Source organism: Electrona antarctica (assembly GCF_951216825.1).
Source record: "Electrona antarctica genome assembly, chromosome: 7".
Lineage (NCBI taxonomy): Eukaryota > Metazoa > Chordata > Actinopteri > Myctophiformes > Myctophidae > Electrona > Electrona antarctica.
This window is the reverse complement of record NC_136812.1, coordinates 39,685,134-39,707,826: the sequence shown is the minus strand read 5'-3', so window position 1 is coordinate 39,707,826 and position 22,693 is coordinate 39,685,134. Positions and strand designations below refer to the sequence as shown.

Sequence of the window (22,693 nt, the reverse complement as noted above, 5' to 3'; positions counted from 1 at the left end):
ACAGTTACAGTAAGGACCCCCTCAATGAACCCTGAAGGTCACTGGACTGACCTCCACAATTGAGAACCACTGATGTAGACTTAATTGACTTCAACCAAATTGCTACAAAGACATGTCAGTTAGCATTTAATTATAATGATTCTAAAAAAATAGCTTTTAGTATTTTCATATTTCCTCTTATAATAGGAGGCACAAAATAACGTGTGCATTTACAGGAGTGAAATACAGGTTTGTTTTTGAGTGGGGTTGCGTAGCCTTAGCTATCGGTCGCCCTCTCCTGGTCAAAAGATAATAGTTCAGGGTAAAGTATTAGGCTATGTAATATCCCACAGACGCGTGCAGCGTTTTGTTTTGTTTCAAACATGTATTTATTATTTTTCTCAAATTATGTACGCCATATACGGGTAAAGATCAGCTGTGAGCTATATATGATAGACAAATGACTAGTGAGTTATAGTGTACGTCTGTACAACTTGACTTAATCGACTGACGTAAGGAAATACATCAACGAACTACACAGACTACAAAAGTAAACATCTAAACTGTGGCAATAAAAAAAAACAGCTGCACCATACTGGCTTTTTCGTCTGTAAAAGTTATATGCTAATGAAACTAACTAACAATATCGTGGATTCATAGTACAGCAAAGTACAGCAAAGTGGTTGATTAATGTGATGTGACCACAACCTACCAAACTGGTACCAAATTATTCTGTCTTCTTCTTGCTTCAAACAAATGAAAATGTCTTCAAGAAGGTTGTCTGGAGACGAGTTGCACCTTATTATTATTATGACACTACATTCTCAGCTATCCGTCTGTAGCCCATCAACCTGTCTGTGCACATAATCCACTTCTCTGTATGTCTGCTGCCCTCAAAGGCTTTAATAGACGTTGTCATGGCGACCTACAACACGCCTTATCGTCGGGCACATGCGCAAATAGCACACACACGCGCGCACGCACACACAGACGCGCACACACACACACGCGCGCACACGCACACGCACACACACGCTACCCTCTGCAGACGTGACGTCAGAGTCAAGCATTGCCTTCTGGGTGTTGATGTTTTCTTATGGGCCTCTATTTGGCTGAGTTCGATGCGCTATGAGCGATCAAGAACTCCATTTCCCATGTCTCCTTAGAAAGGACCCTCCCCCCCGACCTAGCACGCGTCTGCTTGCACGTCTGTACGATAACATCACTGTACGTCAACTTACAGCATGTCAGCGTTGAGATGACTTCAGTAAATGTATCATAACTGCGTACTCCCGTCACGCACACACAGGGCGCAGGTCTCTACTCATGGCTACTGTCGGACTTTATTCCGTAAACAGGACGCTTCAGACAACTGCGAGGAAATGTTTCGTTTCGCCGCTAAAAGGGGTTGCTAACCTTTCTAACACGACACTCTCCTGTTCTCTTCCGGGGACGCGATGGTTTTCCAGGACTACCGGAGTAAGGTTCATGTCCCATGGGACCGCAGGCACGTCTGCCCCGGGCCGAGCCAGTCGGGGAGCCCTGCTGCTCGCCGGAGCTGCAGCCGCAGCGGCGGGCTTCGTGGCCAGTGCGAGCCACATCCTCCAGCGGGCGGAGATGGCGTCGGTGGTCCCTAAGGTGACCGTGGAGGAAGAGGGGGATATTTCGGAGAGGTGCAAGGGGTTCATGTCTCCCCCCGTGACCAACGTCAGCGTGCTTCAGGAGAGCAGAGCGGAGATGAGCACCAGGATGGAGATGCTCATCATGGAGACGCAGGCCGACTTCTGCAGAGCTCTGGAGAAGGTGGACGGTGGGACGTTCCAGGTGGACCGATGGGAGAGGGAGGAAGGCGAGTACAGAATGGTGTGTGCCATTTGGCACGCACGCACCCTTGGCTTCTTTTGCGCGGGGCGCGGGTGGGCATCGCCATTCGCCAAAGTGCCAAACTGGAGTAAACGATGTTTCAGAGCGGTTCAACAAACTGGTTGATGCAATGATGCTGGTTATGATGCTAAATCAGTTGTTTCTGACATTTAATAGAATCCAATGTTGACAGTAACAATCAATGTGTTTTCATTTAGGTGCTACTGAATTGGTACAGCATGGACACCTGTACGCATAGTTAATTTCATGCTGGAAACGGCCCTAAATGAAACTCACACAAATACAGTTATTACCTTCAGCTACTTTTACCTGTCAAAAAATGTAATGGCTGGAATTTCACTTTATTGAACTATGCTTATTGGGGAATTCCTGTTTTACCCATTGTCAGAGTACCCATCTTTCTGTGGCTCCTTAATGCCCATATATGGAGTTCTGTGTCAGGCATTCCCAAATATGGGTTCAGGTCTATGACCTCATATTGATGAAATCAGCTGAAGATCACACTTGCCACTGTGCTGCTAATTTCTACAGACTGATGTTACTGTCCTAATTGTTGTGTCCCTGTCTTATGTTGTGTATCAGGCGGTGGAGGAATCAGCTGTGTGATGCAGGATGGTAAAGTGTTTGAGAAGGCGGGAGTCAGTGTGTCTGTGGTGTTTGGACACTTGACTGAGGAGGCTGCCAAGCAGATGAGGAGCAGAGGGAAGGTTCTGAAAGGGAAAGATGGTACGTCTACACACAAATCAATATATTCATACAGGGGTTGACACTAAGGTCTCAGAGGCTCGTCAAAAAATAATAATAATTACCGTTCATTTTAACACTTTTCTTTTTTCTTTTGAGTGGCGCTAGCCCCTCCTATGCCCACACAATGTTTGTGTTTGAAGACAAAAGTGTGTAAACACAGACATTGAAGACAAAAGTGAGGACTCAAATTGTGATTGGCCAGAATGAGATGATGTATGATGATAAGAGTGCCCCTCACTTCACACGGGTATGATTTTTACTTTACTTGCCAATAGCTATACATTTTGACTTTTAATTTATTAAAATACATTTAATATTTTAAATTCCACAGACATCTTCTGTTTTGTTTATAGAGAAATTGCTTCCACATTCATACGCACTTTGGGCAACCTGAATGCAAACTCCGCCTGCCCGGACCCGAACATTTTATTTTACTTGCCACTGGCAGTTGGGAGTCAACTAGGGCGTTAAGCAACTAAACTAGTCGACTAGTAAATCCACTAGTCGACCTTGTTGGTACTAGTTGACTAGTTGATAAGGATAAGGATTATTTCTTTCCCCCGATTTTGTAGGCCTCAAGATCAGGTAGATTATAGTTATAGTCACCATGTACACAGTTTTTAAATGTACAAATATTTATTTCCCAAAAAAAAAAATATATATATATATATATTTTTTTTACATTATAGGTAGTTAAACAACTAGTCGACTAGTAAACTAGGCAACTAGTCAACTAGTAAAAATGACTAGAAGTGAATGCCCTAGCGTCAACCCCTAGTGTCAACCCCTGTTCATTATAGGGCAACTATATCAGCTATATCATGATATTACTATAACTGAAATCACAGATGGTATCTAGTCTCATATCATCGTATCGTTTCAGTAAATAAAATGTCCAGCCCTACTTAGACCGTTGCAGTCCTTATGATTGTTAAATCATAAGAAATAATATATTCAAAGACATTGTCACTTTGAACAAGAGCAATAGGTAAATATTCTTAAATGTGTATGAGTCTTCTTGCATAAGCTAAAGCTATTGGTGGCTTTTGGGGTGGCAATGGCCCAGGAGGTAGCAGTCTTCTGAGGACTGTAAGGTTCCTGGTTTGATCCCTGCTTCTTGTGGTGTAGTGTCTTTGAGCAAGACACTGAACCCCTTTTTGTTTCATGTATTACTAATTATGAAACAGTTTGATTGATTGATTGATAATTTTATTAGACAATAAAATGAAAACGGTACAGGGTACACTACAGCCAAGCACAGCATTGGTCCAAAAGGACAGCACCGAAGAAAGACCTTGCTGTCTTGTTTCCATTCGGGTCCCATGCATTCATTCACAATAACAACAGTGACAACAAACAATTAAGATATCTCAAACACATTAAATCAAACACAAAAATCATGTACAGGTTGGAATAGAAATAAATTGAAAGGGGGGGAGGGGGGGCAATCACCTTCTCTCCCTTTGATCTGATGACAGCGACAAGTGAATTTTCAGACATTCTTTATGATTAATATTTTTATTATTTTTCATTCACAGGGTACAGAAAAAATCTTTGCAACAGTGCAGTAACAATTAAAGCAGGAAAAAAAGGAAAAACAGAATGCAAACGTGAACAATTAAAAAAAATAATACATACATACAAGAAAAAGAAAATAATACAAATAATAATTCAAGTACAGTTCATATGCTGCTCAGTTTACAATTAGACAGTGCCTCCAGTGTGCGTCTCCCACTTAAGAAGTCTGAAAGACAGTTTTTCCAACGCTGCCACTTGACCAAGTTGACTAAACCAAACATTCACAGAGGGGGCAGAGGGAGCCCTCCACTCACACATTTTCCTTTCCTCTTTTAAAGGAAACTTGCTTGTTTTGAGGGAATGGGGCAGGTCATTCCAGGGGGCAGGGCATTCCAGTAAGGCTGGTAAACAAGGCTACTGGGGCGGTGCTCACGTAGAGGTTAAGGCAGCATACCACTAACCACATACTGTATAGGCTCTAATGCGGCCTGACAGCGAGTTGCAGGTTCTAGGCCCGAGACCGATAACCTTTGCTCTGTGTCACTCTCCGTCTCTCTCTACCAGTTTCCTGTCTATCTCTGTGTACTACCAATGAAGGCAGAACAGCCACAAAAATATCTTTAAAAAAACAAGGCTACTGAACTCTAACTACTCCCGATGAGCAGTTTGGTGCCTTCATAGTAGGCTCTGCTGTCTGTCAGTGTGTAAATGTTGTAAAACTTTGGATGAAGTCACTCTAAAAATGAAGATGATTTCCCATTTTAATGTGTTTTCCTGCACTCTCCCCCAGGTAAACTGCCATTCATTGCCATGGGGGTGAGCTCTGTAATCCACCCCAAGAACCCACACATTCCCACAGTGCACTTCAACTACAGATACTTTGAGATTGATGAGGAAGATGGTGAGTGTGTCATTGTCACGTGACTTCAGTAGTGGTTGTGTCTTGGTGTCAGTGACACTATTGATTATTGATGAATGAAGGTTAATCCTTGTCCTCTGCTTGTGTGTGTGTGTGTGTGTGTGTGCGTGTGCGTCAGGCTCTAAACTGTGGTGGTTTGGTGGAGGCACAGATCTCACTCCGGTCTTCATTAAGGATGAAGATGCCTTTCACTTCCACAACACGCTGAAGGAAGCCTGCGACAAGCACCATCCACGGTACTACCCTGACTTCAAGAAATGGTACGGACTGACTTCTCCAGATCTGTGTGTGTGTGTGCTATGCATGTCTGTGTTTTTGTGCATGTGCACGCAAGAGTGTGCGCACCAAGCATGACGTATACAGTAGGTCCCGTGTAGCACAATGAGTAGAACATGACACTCACATTACCAAAGAGATTTCATTGCCATTGGGGGACCCTTGTTATAGAGCATCACAGTCATGACGACGACGACAGACCCGGAAAAGTATTTCCCATGCATTTCTTCCATAGACATTTCAAAAAGTATTTATTTAAAGACCTTTTAAGCAATTATTTTTGGCCAAACAAATTAGAAAGAAGAAAAAAAGGGCATGGTATAACACATTTTTTGTTGTTTTTCTTTTTTCTAATTATTTGTTCGCCCCAAAAAATTGTTTGTTGTCATGAGTTGGCTTGGTCTTTAAATAAACACTTTTTGAAACGTCTATAGGAGAAATGCATGGGAAATGCTTTTCCCAGTCTGTCGTCGTCATGAAAGGGGGCGGGACTGTGACGTTCTATTAAGCATGTATTATTATGGTACTATAAAGAGCTTTGGGTAAATGGGTGAATGTAATGCTTGGATAATATGGATAATTGGATAATATGAATGAAGTCTGTTTGTGTGCATGTTTTGCATAATTCTTTATTCAGTGACTTTGTGTGGTTTAAGTGTGTACATGTGTCTGAGAGTTTCATCACATTGGGCGTATCCTTGCTGTTTGAATATGATAAGGGCAAGTCGCTCCCTATAATCTGCAACTGCAGAATAACTGTTTAGTCTGAGGTCATGAGGTGAAAGACCTTGTAGTACGCCAATGAAAGGGAGGTTGGGATGTTATCTTGCATGGCCTTGTAATGGCATTTTGTTGACTTTAATCAACCATTCCCGTTCATTGAAACCCACTGATGCACCATAACATGTATTTTGTACTTGTAATCTGGTAATGTTAACTTGAAGTTGACTCCTAACACTGCAATGCTTAATATCCTGGACATAATACTGTCGGTGGGACCAATCTGATGTCGTACTGTAGTGTAGGTTGTGGACACATTGTGCAAACAGCGGTGCTGCAACGTCTCACATTGTACTATCATTCCCAGGAATGCTGGCATATTAATACTTATACAAGGTATTATATTCCATACTAAAATGCTTCAGGCTCATGTCGATGTCGTATTTTAATATCATTAGTGTAGCGTTGGAGATTACTCTGTAAAAAGAGTAGAAGAGACATATACAGTAGGTGGTTCAGACTCAGAGGGACAGCCCTGGTGAATCAGGAAGTTGGTACATCATGTTTACCCTAGGATGAAGTTGCAACAGCGTCCCTGAATAATAATAAGAAGAAGAAATTGCACTCAAAATAAGAAGTCAGGTGTTTTAAATTTGACAGCTGTCAAAGAGTCACGGTGACCAGGAAATGCACTGTGTATGGGCAAGACTGAGGCTTCTTTTTGTAAGATCATTATTAAGATGGATGTTTAAATGATTATTCTAGAGATGTGTCCTTGCACATTCCAAACAAATAATTACATTTCAATGTTAAGCGTAATATTTTATACTCCATGTGCAACATTGTTGCTTTCTTGACAAAACAAACACAACCTTGCATTGTGATGCAATGTTCTTTTTGGGAGGGAGCAGTCTATGTAATGGAGTGAAGTAATGAGGACTACTTTTGTCTTCAGCTAAATGAGAATCCCTGTTAGTTTGCTTCAATGTTGACATTTACCTGATGCCTTCTACCACCCTCTGGTGGTCAAATTGGAGTCACGTTGATGGACGCTACAAGTCCAATAAGTGGATTTGGTTCCATGATTTGTACACTCTTGAGTACACTCTGTTATGGATGACCGTGTGTTTCTTCTCCAGGTGTGACAGATACTTCTTTATTCGCCATCGGGGAGAGACGCGGGGTATAGGAGGTATCTTCTTCGATGACCTGGATTCGCCTGATCAGGAGGAGGCCTTTAGTTTTGTCAGGAGTTGTGCCCGCACCGTGGTGCCATGCTACTTACCCATCGTGCATAAACACCTCACTGAACCCTTCACTGTAGAGGAGAAGGACTGGCAGCAGGTTCGACGAGGCAGGTGAGTGAGACACTTTTAACTTGCTCTCCCTATTTTGGGAATGCTATTATAGGCAAACAATTAAAAACACGTTTACAACAACAAACTTTTCATGGGGAGGTTTGATTCCAGGCTGGCCAGACCATCAAGAGGACAAATTAAAAAATATTTAAATATATATATTTTAAAGGCAGGGATTTGCCCAATTTTTACAATGCAAATACAGATTGCGCCTGAAAATGCAAAATGGTGTAACCACATAAGAATTGTAAATATTTTGTATTTTATCCACTTGAAGTGAATGAAAGTGTTCTCATAAAATGTTTTAGTTTTCAAATATCAAGTAGAATCATCTCTAGGTGTATATTTTGGCCGTTTTTCATCCCATGCTTTATTATTTCACTGTTTTCCTGTATAGGTGTATATTATCATATTCTTCTTATGAAACATACTGGTTCCACTTGATACAACCCAGCTACAGCACTTGACAATGTTGCTTTTACAGTGTCACTTTTCAAATTATCTTTGTATTTTCTTTAATTCCACTTGACAACTAATCAGGATAAAAATTGGGAGTGATTGTGAACGTTTGTTTGTATGAGTGAGAGAGAGACAGAGGGGGGGTGAACTGAAGACCTACCTAAAATTAGTGACCCCGATTCCTATCATTACACATCCTGGCTAAAGATTCCTCTGAGTATCAGTGTGTATGTATGCTTTAGGTACGTGGAGTTCAACTTGGTGTATGACAGAGGTGTGAAGTTTGGCCTGGCCACCCCTGGCTCCAGAATTGAGAGCATCCTCATGTCCCTCCCCCTTACTGCTAGGTAAGCTGTGTGTGTGTGTGTGTGTGTGTGTGTGTGTGTGTGTGTGTGTGTGTGTGTGTGTGTGTGTGTGTGTGTGTGTGTGTGTGTGTGTGTGTGTGTGTGTGTGTGTGTGTGTGTGTGTGTGTGTGTGTGTGTGTGTGTGTGTGTGTGTGTGTGTGTGTGTGTGTGGCACGTGTGTGTGTGTGTGTGTGTGTGTGTGTGTGTGTGGCACGTGTGTGGCGCGCGTGTGGCGCGTGTATGCGCGTACGTACTTGGTAACCAAGCACTATTTCTCCCCAGGTGGGAGTACATGCATGAGCCTGCCAAAGGTACCCCGGAGGCTGAGATGTTGGACGTGCTACGGAACCCCAGGGAGTGGGTGTGACATCATGTTTGTATGTCACCATGAAGACCACCTTCAAGTGTGCTTGTGTCATCGATCTGTGAAATCTAAATTATGACAGACTTGCCAAAAAGAAAAATAGGCGCCATATACTGCTTTTTTTGTTTTTGCTAATCTAGGCAGGACAAACGTGCAGTGCACTTTTCTAAATGGACAAATAATGACTTACTACGAACCGGTACTGCTTATGTTTTTACTAACGTTTGTATCTATTTACACTTACAGTGAATCATTACTTGTGTTGCTGTCTGAGTGTCTGTGGCATTATTTGACATTGTCAGTCAAATTGAAGACAGCAATGTTGTTTCTCAGGTAATGATTATGTATACTTTTGGGTCATCACATATCACTGAAGCATGATTTCTACTTAATTGCACGCTGGTATGATTGGTATCGCACAGCACAAATGGCTCATCTAAAAGCCCACAAGGTGTCTATTCTCGGCACACAACACCAGCGCAGTATGAGTGAAGCATTATTTCTCTTTTGTGTGTGTCAGAAACAAGCAGTGTTTGTTTTCTGTGCTCTGCTGTGTTTGTAATATAGCTTGCTCTCACTGTAAGCTGTTACAGTTCACTTAACCCATTTTTGGCGGGAACCCCTTTTGGTGTTTTAACTAAGCATTATGTTATGCTTTAGCTATAGGCCTATCTCACAGCATTTCCACGCCCCCTTTGGGAGCTAGTGGTGTTATTTAACCATTAGCATTTACACTTTTTTACTATCTAAGTACATTTCCTAATGTTAAAATGTCAAAGACCAATAATAATATGAAGAAAACACAATGGTATAACAACTCAAATAAGTAGAATAAACCTTAACTTTACAAAACAGTAGTTTGTGGCTCGTGAAAATACCTCTTTTAACATGGAAGCCTATGGACTGCAGAAAAAATAACACCACTAGCTCCAAAAGGGGGCGTGGAAAGGGGGCGGGGAAATGCTGTGAGATAGGCCAATTGAAAAATAGCAGATCTACAAGCTCATAGCGGGCCACCGAGTGGTGCGCTACGAGCCTGTAGGTCTGCTATTTTTGAAAAATCGTAAAAATGCGGCACAAATCTTTGAATATATATTCTTTCAGAATACTTTTTTTTTATTTCGATGTCGGGTCTGAATGGGTTAAAAGAGAACGTTTAGGAACCGAGCCGCTCCAATAGTGTGCCAAGACCAAATTTTAATAAATCTGTTTTTGATATTTTTAGGTCTAATCATTGTAAATGTTACAATGTGGTATCTTGTTAATGGAAACAAAGGACTACAAATTGACTATAAAATGAATCAAAAATATACCAAAATATATTATCAAGGCATATTGCGCACTTTCCATGTAGTGTTTTATGTGCATTTGACAAGACTGACCAAAAGGGAACCGCTCGTAATTCCATCTGCGCATTAGTCCGACAATGTGGCTTTGTGTGCTGTTAGGGTTACGGACAGGGTTAGTAATGGGGCGACCAACGCGCCATCAAAACAATGTGCTGTCAGAATAATGCTGCTGACCTGTTTTAAATTACAATTTATTTGTCAAATTTCTATGCATGATTTCATGTTTTCAATCAATTGATGGAATGAATAACTTAAAATATCTGAAAACTAACTGAAATCAACCATCTAAGCAAGTTTTTGGATTAGGCCTATACAAGGTTTTATTCCCTGTAACAGTTCCTGGACAGATAATGTCAGTTTCTGGAAGAATGCCCCAATGTATACAATAAAATAACTTTTATAGAAAAAATAAATCTATTGTAGGGGTGCACTAGTTTCACAACTAGAAATTACAGAAAAGTGTGCTCCTCGGACACAGGTCTCTGCCATAGCCCGCAAACTTTGGGAGGTAGTCATTGCCAGTTTGAACGGGAACTGAAAAATCTGACTCGTACATCTTGATCAGATGACCCCAGATAATGTGTACCCACGGACGGACGTAGAGTTGAATCATGTGGTAAAAATATAGTCTCTGTCTGGAGGAGACAAATGATCACAAATGAGTGCTGAGAGACAGAGTTGGAGTAAGGACACAATGTCATTGGGGGGCCAGGTGTAAATCAACTGTAGTCAACCTACCAGGAAGAAGAGTGAGAGAAACGGATGATAACAGGGACATTTAAGTGTTTGTTATAACTTTATAAGTTAAATAATATGGTAAATGTCACCAAATTAAAGGCCAGCTGTTAAAAACAAGAAGGTTACCTTGTTTGGAGCTGTGTTATCTCTCAGTATTTCTACCATAACCAGCTGACATTAATAACTGCATTATGAGCTGTGGCTATAGTTGACTAATAAGCTAGCCTGGAGGAGAAGAGAGTATGAGACATTTCAACAAGTTTCATGTATGGGTGGACTGTGGATGCTATCTGAACACTAATGACAGGGACTTTTATAGTTAAAAGATAGGCTGTTTAATAGTGATGTGGTGTTTTGGATATGCTTCAGGAGTCAGGACCCTGCTGCCAAAACTGTTGCTGTAGAGGTTCTCAGGACTTGTCACTGGGTCCAGGTGCATACAGACAGGTGGGGTACCATACCTGAGGATAACACAGAAGGCTCTATTTTTGTCCATGCTAAACCCCTTATCCATAAACTACTTTGCCGTTTTTGTTTTTACTATTTTGAAAAGCATTTTTGAATAGTTAAAATAGCCACTCTACATCGACACGTTGTGAGCTTGTATTGGCTATTTTAACTGTTCAAAAATGTTTTTCAAAATACCGTATTGGCACGAATCCCTAAACTTATTTGCCATTTGTTACTATTTTAAATAGTTCAACTAGCCGATATACATTGATTTGTTGTGAGCTTGTAGATCAGCTATTTGAACTATTTGAAAAGATTTTTCAAAATACCGTAGTAAAAAAAGGCAAAGAAGTTTAAGGATAAGGGCGCAAGATATAGCCCTTAGCCTATTCCCAAAGTGGTCATCCCTAGTTAGTCATTAGTTCTAGTGATGCACCGAATATTTGCCCGCAGAAAATATTCGGCAGAAAATGGCTAAAAATGCATTTTCGGCCTATTCGGTTTCGGCCCGAATAGGCAGAAAATATATCACCAAATAGTGTATGCAATTAATGCATTCAAAAGAGCTGAATAAATGTTTTATGGACCCATAAGTGATTATTATTTAAGTTAAGTTTTGCCATAATTACTTTTGCCATAAATCAGGTAGCTATAAGGTGACAGCAATGGTAGGAAAAATATATAATATTAATCCTATTCGGATATTCGGCCAACTGTTTCCTATATACGGTATTCGGTTTCGGCCAAGAATTTCCCTTTCGGTGCATCCCTAATTAGTTCTGTCTTAAAGTTAGTCATTTAACCCTGTCTTGCCTTCTATTCACCCAGGAAGCCTTGAAGGTGTCAGCTGGTGCTGTACAGAGCATTTCTTGGGTATGTGTTTCTGCTGGAGCGATTCCAGTGAGGACAGGCAGTTGGTTAGATGGAGTGGCTTGACAACTGCCTCTCACTGGAATCACTCCAGCATATTCAGCTTCACCTCACTAAACTGACCATGGTTCTAACAATGGTATTTAAACCCGGCCTCGACCCTGACTCCCCCAATAACTACCGGCCCATCTCAAATCTCCCATTTATGTCAAAAATTCTGGAACGAGTCGTCGCAAACCAAATCACTGCATACCTGGAAACAAACAACCTCTACGAACAATTTCAATCCGGCTTCCGCACCAAACACAGCACTGAAACTGCCCTCCTCAGAGTCACCAACGATCTCCTGCTATCTGCTGACACCGGTTCACTCAACATCCTCATCCTCCTTGACCTCAGTGCCGCCTTCGATACCATTCACCACTCCATACTCATCTCACGCCTCAAATCCACCCTTGGAATCACTGACACTGTCCTCTCCTGGTTCCAATCATATCTCACTGACAGACAGCACTTCATTTCCATCAACAACTGCCAATCACTCACGTCACCTGTCACCCACGGCGTCCACCAAGGTTCAGTACTTGGTCCCCTCCTCTTCATTCTATACATGCTCCCCCTTGGTCAGATACTCCGCACTCACGGTCTCCGCTTCCACTGTTATGCCGACGACACACAACTGTATCTCCCCTCCAAAACCATCACTGCCATCACCCACTCCACCCTCACCTCCTGCCTGACTGACATCAAAACATGGATGCAAACAAACTTTCTAAAACTCAACTGCAATAAATCTGAAATCCTCATCATTGGCCCCGACTCCCTCACCCGCTCCTCTCATGACTTCTCCCTCACCATTGATGGCTCCACTGTCACCCCCTCCACCCGAGTCCGCAATCTTGGTGTCATCCTTGACCCCACCCTCTCCTTCCAGCCCCATGTCAACCAGATCACTAAAACCGCCTTTTTCCACCTCCGTAACATTGCCCGCCTTCGTCCCATGCTATCCCACACTGCCGCTGAGACACTCATTCATTCCTTCATCACATCCAGACTCGACTACTGCAATAGCCTCCTCTATGGCGTCACCACCAAGGTTCTCAAAAAACTACAATTTGTTCAAAACTCCGCCGGCTCACCAGAACCAGATCCAGGGACCACATCACACCGTCCTCCGTGAACTCCACTGGCTCCGAGTCAAGTCCAGAATTGATTTCAAAATACTCACCATCACCTACAAAACCCTCAACAACCAGGCCCCCCTCTACCTCTCTGAACTCATCCACCGTCATGTCCCCTCTCGCTCCCTCAGGTCAAGCACTGCCAATCAACTGGAACCCCACAAGTCCTACAAACACACTTGGGGAGACAGGGCCTTCGCAGTGGCCGCCCCTTCTCTTTGGAACTCACTCCCTACTCATCAGATCTTCCCCCACCTTCGAAATGTTCCAAAAGCACACTCCTAGTATTTAACCTTGTATTATTATTACTATGGTGCAGAATATGGTTAAGGGCTATTATATTATTTTGTAAATCTAATTTACTTACAAAAGCACTGCTTTTCCTCAGCCTTGACTATGTTAATTTTATTTCAAGTACAGATTTCAGGTACAGAAAATGTTTTATTTATTTTTTTACAACCCTTTTATTACAAATTAACATAAGCTTTTGCACAAATCCAATTTTGATTTAAACACATTCTCTTGGCATTTTGTTAAAAAATGTTCAACTTTGTTTGTTTGCTTGATAAGGCATAATACAAAAACAATACAACACATTACATCCCCCCATCCCAACCAGTAGGCCAGTCCAAGGTCATTGCGGAGGAGCTGGTGCTGAGATCAAAATAAATATCAGTGCTCAGTGGGTAATGTACACAATTTTCAAAAAATATCAAAAATGAATATTAGGCAGATATATTTGGTTTCTAGAATGTCTTCAGAGGTGTTGCATATTGATTGAGAATTAAGAGCAGTAACATTGTTATTGTCTAGGAGGGCACTGGGAGACACCAAACCAGACTGCCTTAGTATTCATTACTTAGCTTGAAGAAAACTAAAACGTGCCTTCATTCACCACCTAAAATAGTTGCATTAGTGATCAATGCATTCACTGCAATAGAAAATATTAGCACTCACACATTACTTAAATTTTTATATATTACACATGCTAAACAGTTTCTGGCCATGTTGATATCTAATACTGCATTGTCCATTATTGGATCACACCCACATTGCGTTCTGTCCCATATTCCGCTCACAATTCACTCCACGGCCCTGCCTAACAAAATAGTAAACAGTCTAAACACTGCCTTGTTTGAGTGCTCTTCTGAGCATCTTTCCCTTGGAGAGTTCAAATCATGTGATAGGTGAAAAATAGCCCAGCATTCATTTCCTAAGGCTTATCAAATGTAGTTAAGATCACAGCGATCACAAGGGAAGGGTAGGCTACATTTTCCACATCGTTCAAATGATGAGGCCCACAGTAAATGTCACCCGACATGAGCCGGTGAATGAGCACAAAGCCAAGTATTGACCGTCAACAAACATTGGGCTAGAAAGAACCAAATCCATGTGTACAAACAAAGCCAGTTACATGGCTGAACACAATACAGGCTAACAGGACACATACACAAAATATACATTTTCATCACAATAGAAATGTCTTGCCTTTAACAATCAACAAAATAGTCTACACATTTAGAAATGTTTTCCTTTCTTATAACTATGGCAAACAGGAAAATAAGTTATGTTTTCCTCCGTCACATGCATGCATTACAAATGCCGTGTGCCTTAAATTATTTGCTACACTGTGATAGAATGGAAAACAACTTCAAAGAAGTTGATGGATTAGGTCACGGTGTGTTGGTTTGGCTCCATCCCAAACATCATTCTACTTCCATGATGAGTGGTTAGTGCAAGTTTCAACAGCGCTGGCTCCAGCAGAAATTGACTAGTCCATTAAAATAGTTAATGGTTTATGGAATTAGTGAGGGGGCTGGTGATACCAGGATGATGGCATTATTAGTGATGAGGTTTTAGTGGAGGTTAGGGATTTGTCAGGATGGCCCAATCCCAAAGTCCACCCTAGGTTCCTGGACTTGCAGACATGCTTTCCTCTAGTCCATAGGACCAAGCATTGTCCCATCTCAAAAACAGCCACTTGAAGGCTATTGAGCTGACTTTGAGTCCTTTATCTTCTCCTTCTTTGCCAACTTTTGCTATGGTAACACCCATAATTTGGCTCATTCTGATGGTTTTCAGTAATGACCCACCTCTTCCTCTCTGACAACACTTGAGAACGCAAATAAGTCGTTAAGACTATCTAGACCAGGATACATCCCAATCTACAACATCTTCTGTTCCGACTGTACATTTTACTTGTTGAGCATTTAAAGATAACTTTAACTGATGAACTTGTGTAGCTCACTCACAGGTACAGACCTTGCTTTTTTCCTCTCTCAATATGCCATCCTTGCATTTGTTAAATTATTTACATTGCCTCATTGTGTTAAACCAAAGTTTTTTGTATTGTCCCCCAAAACATGGTGCTCCATAACTGAGTAATGCACTCAATGTCCCTGGTGATGTCAGAAGTATGTCCCTTTTTCGTTATTATTTGTGCACATCTAACTCAGTAAGTTACATGGGAAGTCTAAGTTCCGAGTCCAGAATCTGAACTTTGGGATTGGGCCATTGAGACCGGCTTGGAAACTTACTTCCCCAAGCCAAGGTTGACACTGGTAGCGTTGGTGTTGACAATGTCCTCGTACTTTGGAGGAGGCTCTGTCTCTATGTGGACATCTGCATGGCCCACAGCCTCGTCGTAAGATGGCGGTGGGTTTCCAGCACTTCCTCTTCCCGATGTGACCTCTGAGCCCGGATAGGCTGGACTACTGTGACTACTCGATTGGTCACCAAGGTGGTACTCCCTTCCCCACTGGTCCATAGAGACCACAGCTAGGTTTGGGTCATGGTGTGAGTGCCCCATGCCAGGGCTGCGCTCTGAGCGCTTGCGGGTGTGGCAGCGCCACACAGTGATGGCTACCGCCGCAATGATCAACACGACCAATAGCAGCGGCAGGATCAAGTAGAGAGAATGGACTCCACCCACCACCGACTCTAGCCCTCCACTTGGACTGCTCTCCCGCACATACTCCTCCCAGAAACGTCTCTGTAGCCAATCAGAAGAAAAAGAAAGATGTCAAATGTTCTCATTTTTTTGACCAGTCTGAATGTAGCCTCCCTCTGTTGCCCTCTACTGGCTGTTTCCACTATACCATTTTAAACGCCTAAGCTTTAAAGGGAAACTTAACCCTTTTTGCCAAAACATATATGTTAATGATGTTTAGAAGATTTAGAACACTTTCCTGGGCGTCTGTGTAATATGTGGTTTTAGATTTTAGCAGTGAGCCCAGTGTCTCTGATGTCATGGACACTGGGCTCACTTACTTCCTGGACTACATGTTGTCTCAGTAAGACAGCCCTCCCCCTCTCCACAAGGAGGAGCAGTGCACCAAAGCATTATGGGAATTGTAGTCTAGGAAGGAAGTGAGCCCAGTGTCTATGACATCAGAGACACTGGGCTCACTGCTAAAATCTAAAATATCTAAAACCACATTACACACACAGACCCGCAGGAAAGTGTTCTAAATGTCATTAACATGTTTTTTTGCAAGGGTGAAGTATCCCTTTAACAGTACAGCAGGCATGTTCAATATATGGCATTATGAAACATAATTAAAAAGACCTGTTAATGAGACAAACTGACTATGGAATGTGCTTTTATACAGCTGTTCTCTAGTTTCCTCTTAAATTACATTTATTAAGGTATATCCAACAGTACTCAGAACACTGATTTTCAAACATTACATTTTCAAGGACCCCCAGTTTGACATGCATTGCGCCAAAGATATGATTTTTATCAATAGGATTTTACAGTGTAGTTTGGGGTCCAATCTCTGCGACTGTACAAATGGACCATTATGGGTCCATTTGGTTCCATTGTACACTCTCGGAGATAAAAACCCATATCTCCTCAAGGGCCCTACGTTTAGAACCAGTGAAATAAGGGACATGCTTATAAGTGTATATACTTTATTTTGTGCCTTCCATTTTGGGTGCAGCACCTGCCTTCTTCAAAAAGGTTTTTGGATGTGTTGACTACTTTGAACTTGTTTGATATAATAGGACACAAATGTCCAAAAGCAAAATTTCAGAATGTTTGTCTGCAACCCAGCTGCACTACGCCTTGAAAAACAATGGCTAAACAATGACTCTCCCACATGATTATGCATGTCCATCCACATGATTGTGCTCTCCAAAGGCTCACAATCGTTTTAGCGTTATGCCTCCCTCCAAAGCATGCACTCAGCTTTTCTTCCTGCCGATGATAATCGCTTCCTGAATAACAGCCACATTCCAGAAGCAAATACACTTGGGAGTAGGATTTCACTATTGAGTATACAGACACACACTTTTGTTAAGCGGTTTATCAGACTAGACGGGTGAACAAATAGGTGTGGCAGGTGTTCTCGAATGCCTCTCCCATAACAGTAAATACTCCCTATACTTTCCCCTTCCACACAAACCAGCTCTGTACAAGTGCTAACTCTAAAAAGCCCAATAGATACACTTTTGTGTATTGATAAAATGTTTGTGAGTGGTCCTCAAAGTGGGGTCTGGGGACACCCAGGTGTCCATGAGGGGATTCAAGGGGGTCCCCAACAGAATTGGCATCAAATCAGTTACTCAATCACTTAAACCCTATTTTGTACTTTTTTTCTTATTTTTTTAACACTAATTTTCTTTTATGTCACTCTCTGGTAAAAAAATATTTTCAGAAGTGGGTCCACAGTCATACATAACGTGGGTGTCCTTGGCATGAAATAGTTTGAGAAGCACTAGTGTAAGGATCCTCTCACCGTCTTCTCGTGGTCCTCGAAGGCCTCGTGCGCCTCCTCGTAGCTGCAGACCTCCTCGCGACACTCCCTCTCGATGTTGCCCTGCTTTATCTCCTCCAGCAGGGAGTAGGCCCTGGGCAGCCTTTTCAGAACCTTATGGGCTTCATCCGCCGACAGGAACACTGGAAAGTAGAGTAGAGGAGGAGAAGAAGAGATGAGTGAGTGATTGGTTGTGATGATACCTAGGGTTTGATTTGTGTAAGAAAAACAGACGAGGTGCATTTCCTTAACAACCTTGGCCCTGTATGCTTCGTCGAACATAGCAAAAAAATACCTTTGCTATTTTTTTTATTGAAAAAGAAATAGAAAAATCTTGTCAAATAGCAATGCTAGGGTTATTAATGGTAACCGAACCCTGGATATATTGGAATTGCAGATACAGCTTCAAATGCTGGATCAGGTATCTGCAAGTAAAGTACAATTGTCTATGGACCGATCCAATACCGCATAATTTATCATCCGACGATAGCTCATTTACGCTACACCGGCAAACAACAATACATGCTTTGCTAGAGGAGAGTCACGAGTGTAATGTTAGAGCTAGCAGAACGTAATTGTCAATGTCATTAATTCTCTGTGTATATTCTCTGCATCTGTAGATTCAGAACCAGGCCATACACAATCATCACATCAATGCAGGGTTTGTTAGTTAGTAGCAACCGTATAACACTTTAAACCTGGCATATTTTGGGCATACTGTAGGCGAAAATTCTGTTTATAGACAGTATCGACTAATACCCAAGTTCAGGTATTAGAATGGAAAAGTTCAGGTATTAGAAAGGAAAACATGGTATGGGAACATGTCCACGAGTGACCATAAGTGTCCCTATGAGAGACAGAAGAGAGAAAATTGGTGGATGAATATAAGTAAGGGAGAGAGAGACTATGGTGATGACATAGTCTGCAAATTTGAAATGAAAACGCATTTCAGACATTTCTTTCAGCACAAAACACCTAGTACCGATATGGGGGTACATTTTGTCCATTATATAGGGTATAATCATTATTACTGTAGTGTACAATCGGACACCACTAGTGCAAAATGGCGTAATCATCTAGTGCACACTGCACAGTATAGTGCATTATAGACTAGGCCTAGCCAGGGATTGATTTCGGACACAGCCCTAATCAATGGGTTAAATGCTAGATCACCATGGTCATGGTCCTTTGCGAATGTATAACCCTAATTTACAAAACAATCCCGGATTGGGCCTTGGAAGTGAGTAAGTGTGGAAATTAGGTAAAAAAAAGAAGAAAAAATTAAGAGTGAATACATGAGGAAGAAGATGACATAAAGAAGAGGGAGAGAACCAGACAAAGTTAATTTGGGGAAGAGAGTAAGAGGCAGAGAGACCGAGATGAGGGAATGAGAGTTCTGAAGGGGGGGGGGGGGAAATCAGAGGGTATTGAAGAGGGGAGGATGGGATGAGGGAATGAGAGTATTGAAGAGGGGAGGATGGAATGAGGGAATAAGAGTATTGAAGATGGGGTACAGGGGGCGAGGGAATGAATTGAAGAGGGGGAGAGAGAGGGTGAAGAATATAGGAATGTTGTGAGTCGGAGAGAGGCATTGTAATAAGGGGGAGGGTACAGTGTATGGAGAAAGAGGGCTAAGAAATTAAGTAATCCTAAGAAAGAATACTGGAAGAAAGAGGCAAGGTAAATGGGGGAAAGGGCGAGAAAAATATTACAAACGAGGCAAATAAAGAAAGGAAAGGGTGAGAGAGAGAGAGGAGGGACTGAAACAAAGCCATCTGAGGAGAGCTGAGCGCTGCCCACTAAACTGCATTTTTGGATAAAACAAAAGCTCCTTTGATGAAGGAACGTCCATCCCTGGGAAGGATAAGAGAAGCTAGAGGAATGAAGAGGCAGCGATAGACAGAGCAGCCCTCTGTTCCAAATATCAACCATAAGAGCAAATGCAGGCAGGGGGGCAAGAACACAAATCCAATAGAGGGAGGGAGGAAGCATTCAACATGCTTCAGAATAGGCCAGAGCAATTTAACTCTAAGATGGCACAAATTTGTACACTCAGTTACAAATTGGTAACACAGGAGAACATCCCGTGACTCATAATAATAGGGACATGTTTGGACAACACACACGCACATCAGGAAACAATGTACACAAAGCAGGACAACTGGGACTTCCCGTCAAAAAGAATGCCAGCTGTGTCCCCAAAAAAAGTGTTTAAAAAAAGAAAAAGATCTACATCCTGGTTTGTGGAAGAAACTTCCAACAATATTTCATTTCACCAGGATCAAAAGGCAATGAGAATTTTGAGCAGGAAATGTGTGACTCATTAAAACGTGTGTCGATACTATAGCCCGCAGCTGTACTGCATGTAAACGTACTGTAGTGTGAACAAACTTACCACCCCCCATGATTCCTGCGGGTCTGTTGGGAGAGATTCGTCTGTAGAAAGACACACTCTGCTAGTCTTCTACTCCTGTTCCCAACACACACATTTAACATATTTGTGTTTAGATTTGCTCTGGTCCATAGCTCTAAAGGAATTAGAGCTATGGACCAGAGCTATGTTTACATTAACAATACATTCTAGAACACAAATAATAGTAGTAGAAGTAGATGCACAAACTGGGTCCACTCAACTTCAAAAACACACACACACAGAGAGGCATTTACCGAAACAGCGTGTGGCATTTATAGCTATATGAACGACAGAACGAACGACGTCGTGACAGTAAATGAAGTCCTATTGTGTGTTGATGTGCATGGGATGATGGGCTACACTCAAATCGGAAGCTACAATGGTTCGAAAGGAATTTAACTGTAGTCTGTAACATCCGCGAGTCAGTGAGTGGCGCTCATGACGCTGGTTCCAGGAATGGTGCTGCTGCTGTGACAGAAATAAACTGACCAGCAACTGCAAGACATGTCACTAATACAAAGCCCAATCATTCGTCGCCCGTTAGACAGGCTGGACACACAGAGAGAGATGGAGAAACACACGACACGAACGATCAAGCGCGCGTAAATAATTATTTGACCGTGATCATCATCATACCACAGCGGCATTTGTTGTCCGAATTGCATGATGGGCGACCGAGAGGAGAGAGGAGCGGCATAGGGGTCGATTAGATACAGTTGCTGACAAGCGAGATTTATTTGTATCGGGATCAGTGGCCGCTTTGCCTATTCACTAACACAAAGCAAAGCGCCATGTGAGCAGTTCAATATACATACGAGCGCCGACAATAATGTGTATAACACTCTGATGTGTTTACCAATTTACGGCAACAGATAGAAACTTTATTTACCTGATTTGTAACCCAGCTGTGCCAAAACGCTCCCTTTACAGTCCCTGTTGTCGAAAATATGGCTACGCACGCGCACAACAGCCTGCATAGCTATACTCTATGATAGCGGCCCATTTTCCGATTTTAAAGGGACAGTCCGGGGATTAGACCGACCCACCCACCCACTGTATCCTCCTAGTATCCATCATGGTGGTTACGTGTGGTAATGCCAAACAAAAATAGCAAAATGCACAGATTATGATAGATAATGTAATTTGCATTGAGGAGTAACCAGATATATTATGTGATTAGTGGCAGCTCTGGCCGAACGGATTGCGGAGCGGTCTTGATACCGGAAGATCGCCAGTTCGAATCAGCGGTCCGACACGTTCAAATTACCACCGCTGAAGTGCCCTTGAACAAGGCATTGAACCACTACGATTAAATGTTCTATGAGCAGGGCCTGGCTGGAAACAAGTTCTTGAGCTTAGCCCAGATACCCTGGGTAAATATAGTAATCATTTCATTTCATTTCATCAATTGTAGAGGATCAACTAACCTACAACCTTTTCACAGTTTTTCCCACCGTATCATATTGTATTTGAGACTGGGCTTTGTCAGAGTGTTTGTTGGACATGGGCCAATAACTAATATCGCAAGGTTTTGATTTTGTTTGCTGTGACTTTAATTACTTTATTTGCTTGCGTATTTATATTGTTTTGATTTGTTTATTTGATGTGTAAGTTTAGTTTTTAAGGACACAGTAGGCCCTGAAGCCTTCACCCTATATCACCTATCTTTGGGCTCAGTCCCACTTTTAGGATCATGATTTCCCAGCTATAATAACACCTCTTCCCTTCTGTATTTTAAGTTGAATATATTTTTCTACATGTTGAATAAACTTGACACTTTTGTTACATCAGCCTCTGGTTCTATTCATCAACCCGGACCAACTTGGGGGAACCTTCCTTGAAGACCCTAACAGGAGCCCTCGTACAAGGTTTCTTCGACTATGCATGCATAGTAAAACAAGGCTCCAGACTTCCCAAAGCAAACTGGTCAGGATACTACTGGGCCTCACCCCCCGAACCCACCTCACCCCTGCTCACTTTGACAGGCTGGAATGGCTCTTAGGGTTGACGACAGAGTACAGCATCTTGTGACCAGAAGCCTGATTTGAATGTTTGTTGGGTTCGGAACCTGGAGGCATGAGGACATGTACAGCCTAGCTTGGTAAGAAAACCTCAAACAAATGTTGATGCTCAGTCAATTCATTTTGATTATATGGGGATATGTTTTAATTGGTATAATTTAATATTCCATTTACAGAGTTTGTCAGGTGTGATGTTTTGTGGGGGGGAGCTGGGGTGCTGCCTGATCGAGTCATTAGGGCTATTTGTTTTAAGAGGGGGACAATGTTAGTCACAATGTTAGTCCACAAGAATCAATCAACACCAAGATACCCATATACCTGTCTAAATACTTCCTTAATGTCA

General features: G+C 42.1%; 2 protein-coding genes across 4 annotated transcripts; one reads left to right on the top strand and one right to left on the bottom strand.

Annotated features, from left to right (window-relative positions):
• Nucleotides 1–1,140: 1,140 nt before the first annotated feature.
• cpox (coproporphyrinogen oxidase) lies at nucleotides 1,141–9,876 on the top strand. The gene is made up of 7 exons (XM_079505957.1): nucleotides 1,141–1,828; nucleotides 2,446–2,589; nucleotides 4,919–5,029; nucleotides 5,166–5,307; nucleotides 7,183–7,401; nucleotides 8,103–8,207; nucleotides 8,487–9,876. The coding sequence occupies exons 1-7, from the start codon at nucleotides 1,306–1,308 to the stop codon at nucleotides 8,569–8,571; spliced, it is 1,329 nt and encodes a 442-aa protein (XP_079362083.1). The 5' UTR covers nucleotides 1,141–1,305; the 3' UTR covers nucleotides 8,572–9,876.
• Nucleotides 9,877–13,584: 3,708 nt separating this feature from the next.
• prrg1 (proline rich Gla (G-carboxyglutamic acid) 1) lies at nucleotides 13,585–21,337 on the bottom strand. 3 transcript variants are annotated; one of them, XM_079504985.1, is made up of 4 exons: nucleotides 21,219–21,337; nucleotides 20,312–20,386; nucleotides 17,899–18,059; nucleotides 13,585–16,148 (listed from the first exon to the last, which is right to left on the bottom strand). In XM_079504985.1, the coding sequence occupies exons 2-4, from the start codon at nucleotides 20,319–20,321 to the stop codon at nucleotides 15,690–15,692; spliced, it is 630 nt and encodes a 209-aa protein (XP_079361111.1). In that variant the 5' UTR covers nucleotides 20,322–20,386; nucleotides 21,219–21,337; the 3' UTR covers nucleotides 13,585–15,689. The 3 variants fall into 3 exon arrangements, with proteins under 3 accessions (XP_079361111.1, XP_079361113.1, XP_079361112.1); XM_079504987.1 differs by lacking the exon at nucleotides 21,219–21,337 and adding an exon at nucleotides 20,966–21,076; XM_079504986.1 differs by lacking the exon at nucleotides 21,219–21,337 and adding an exon at nucleotides 20,584–20,797.
• Between the last annotated feature and the right edge of the window lie 1,356 nt (nucleotides 21,338–22,693).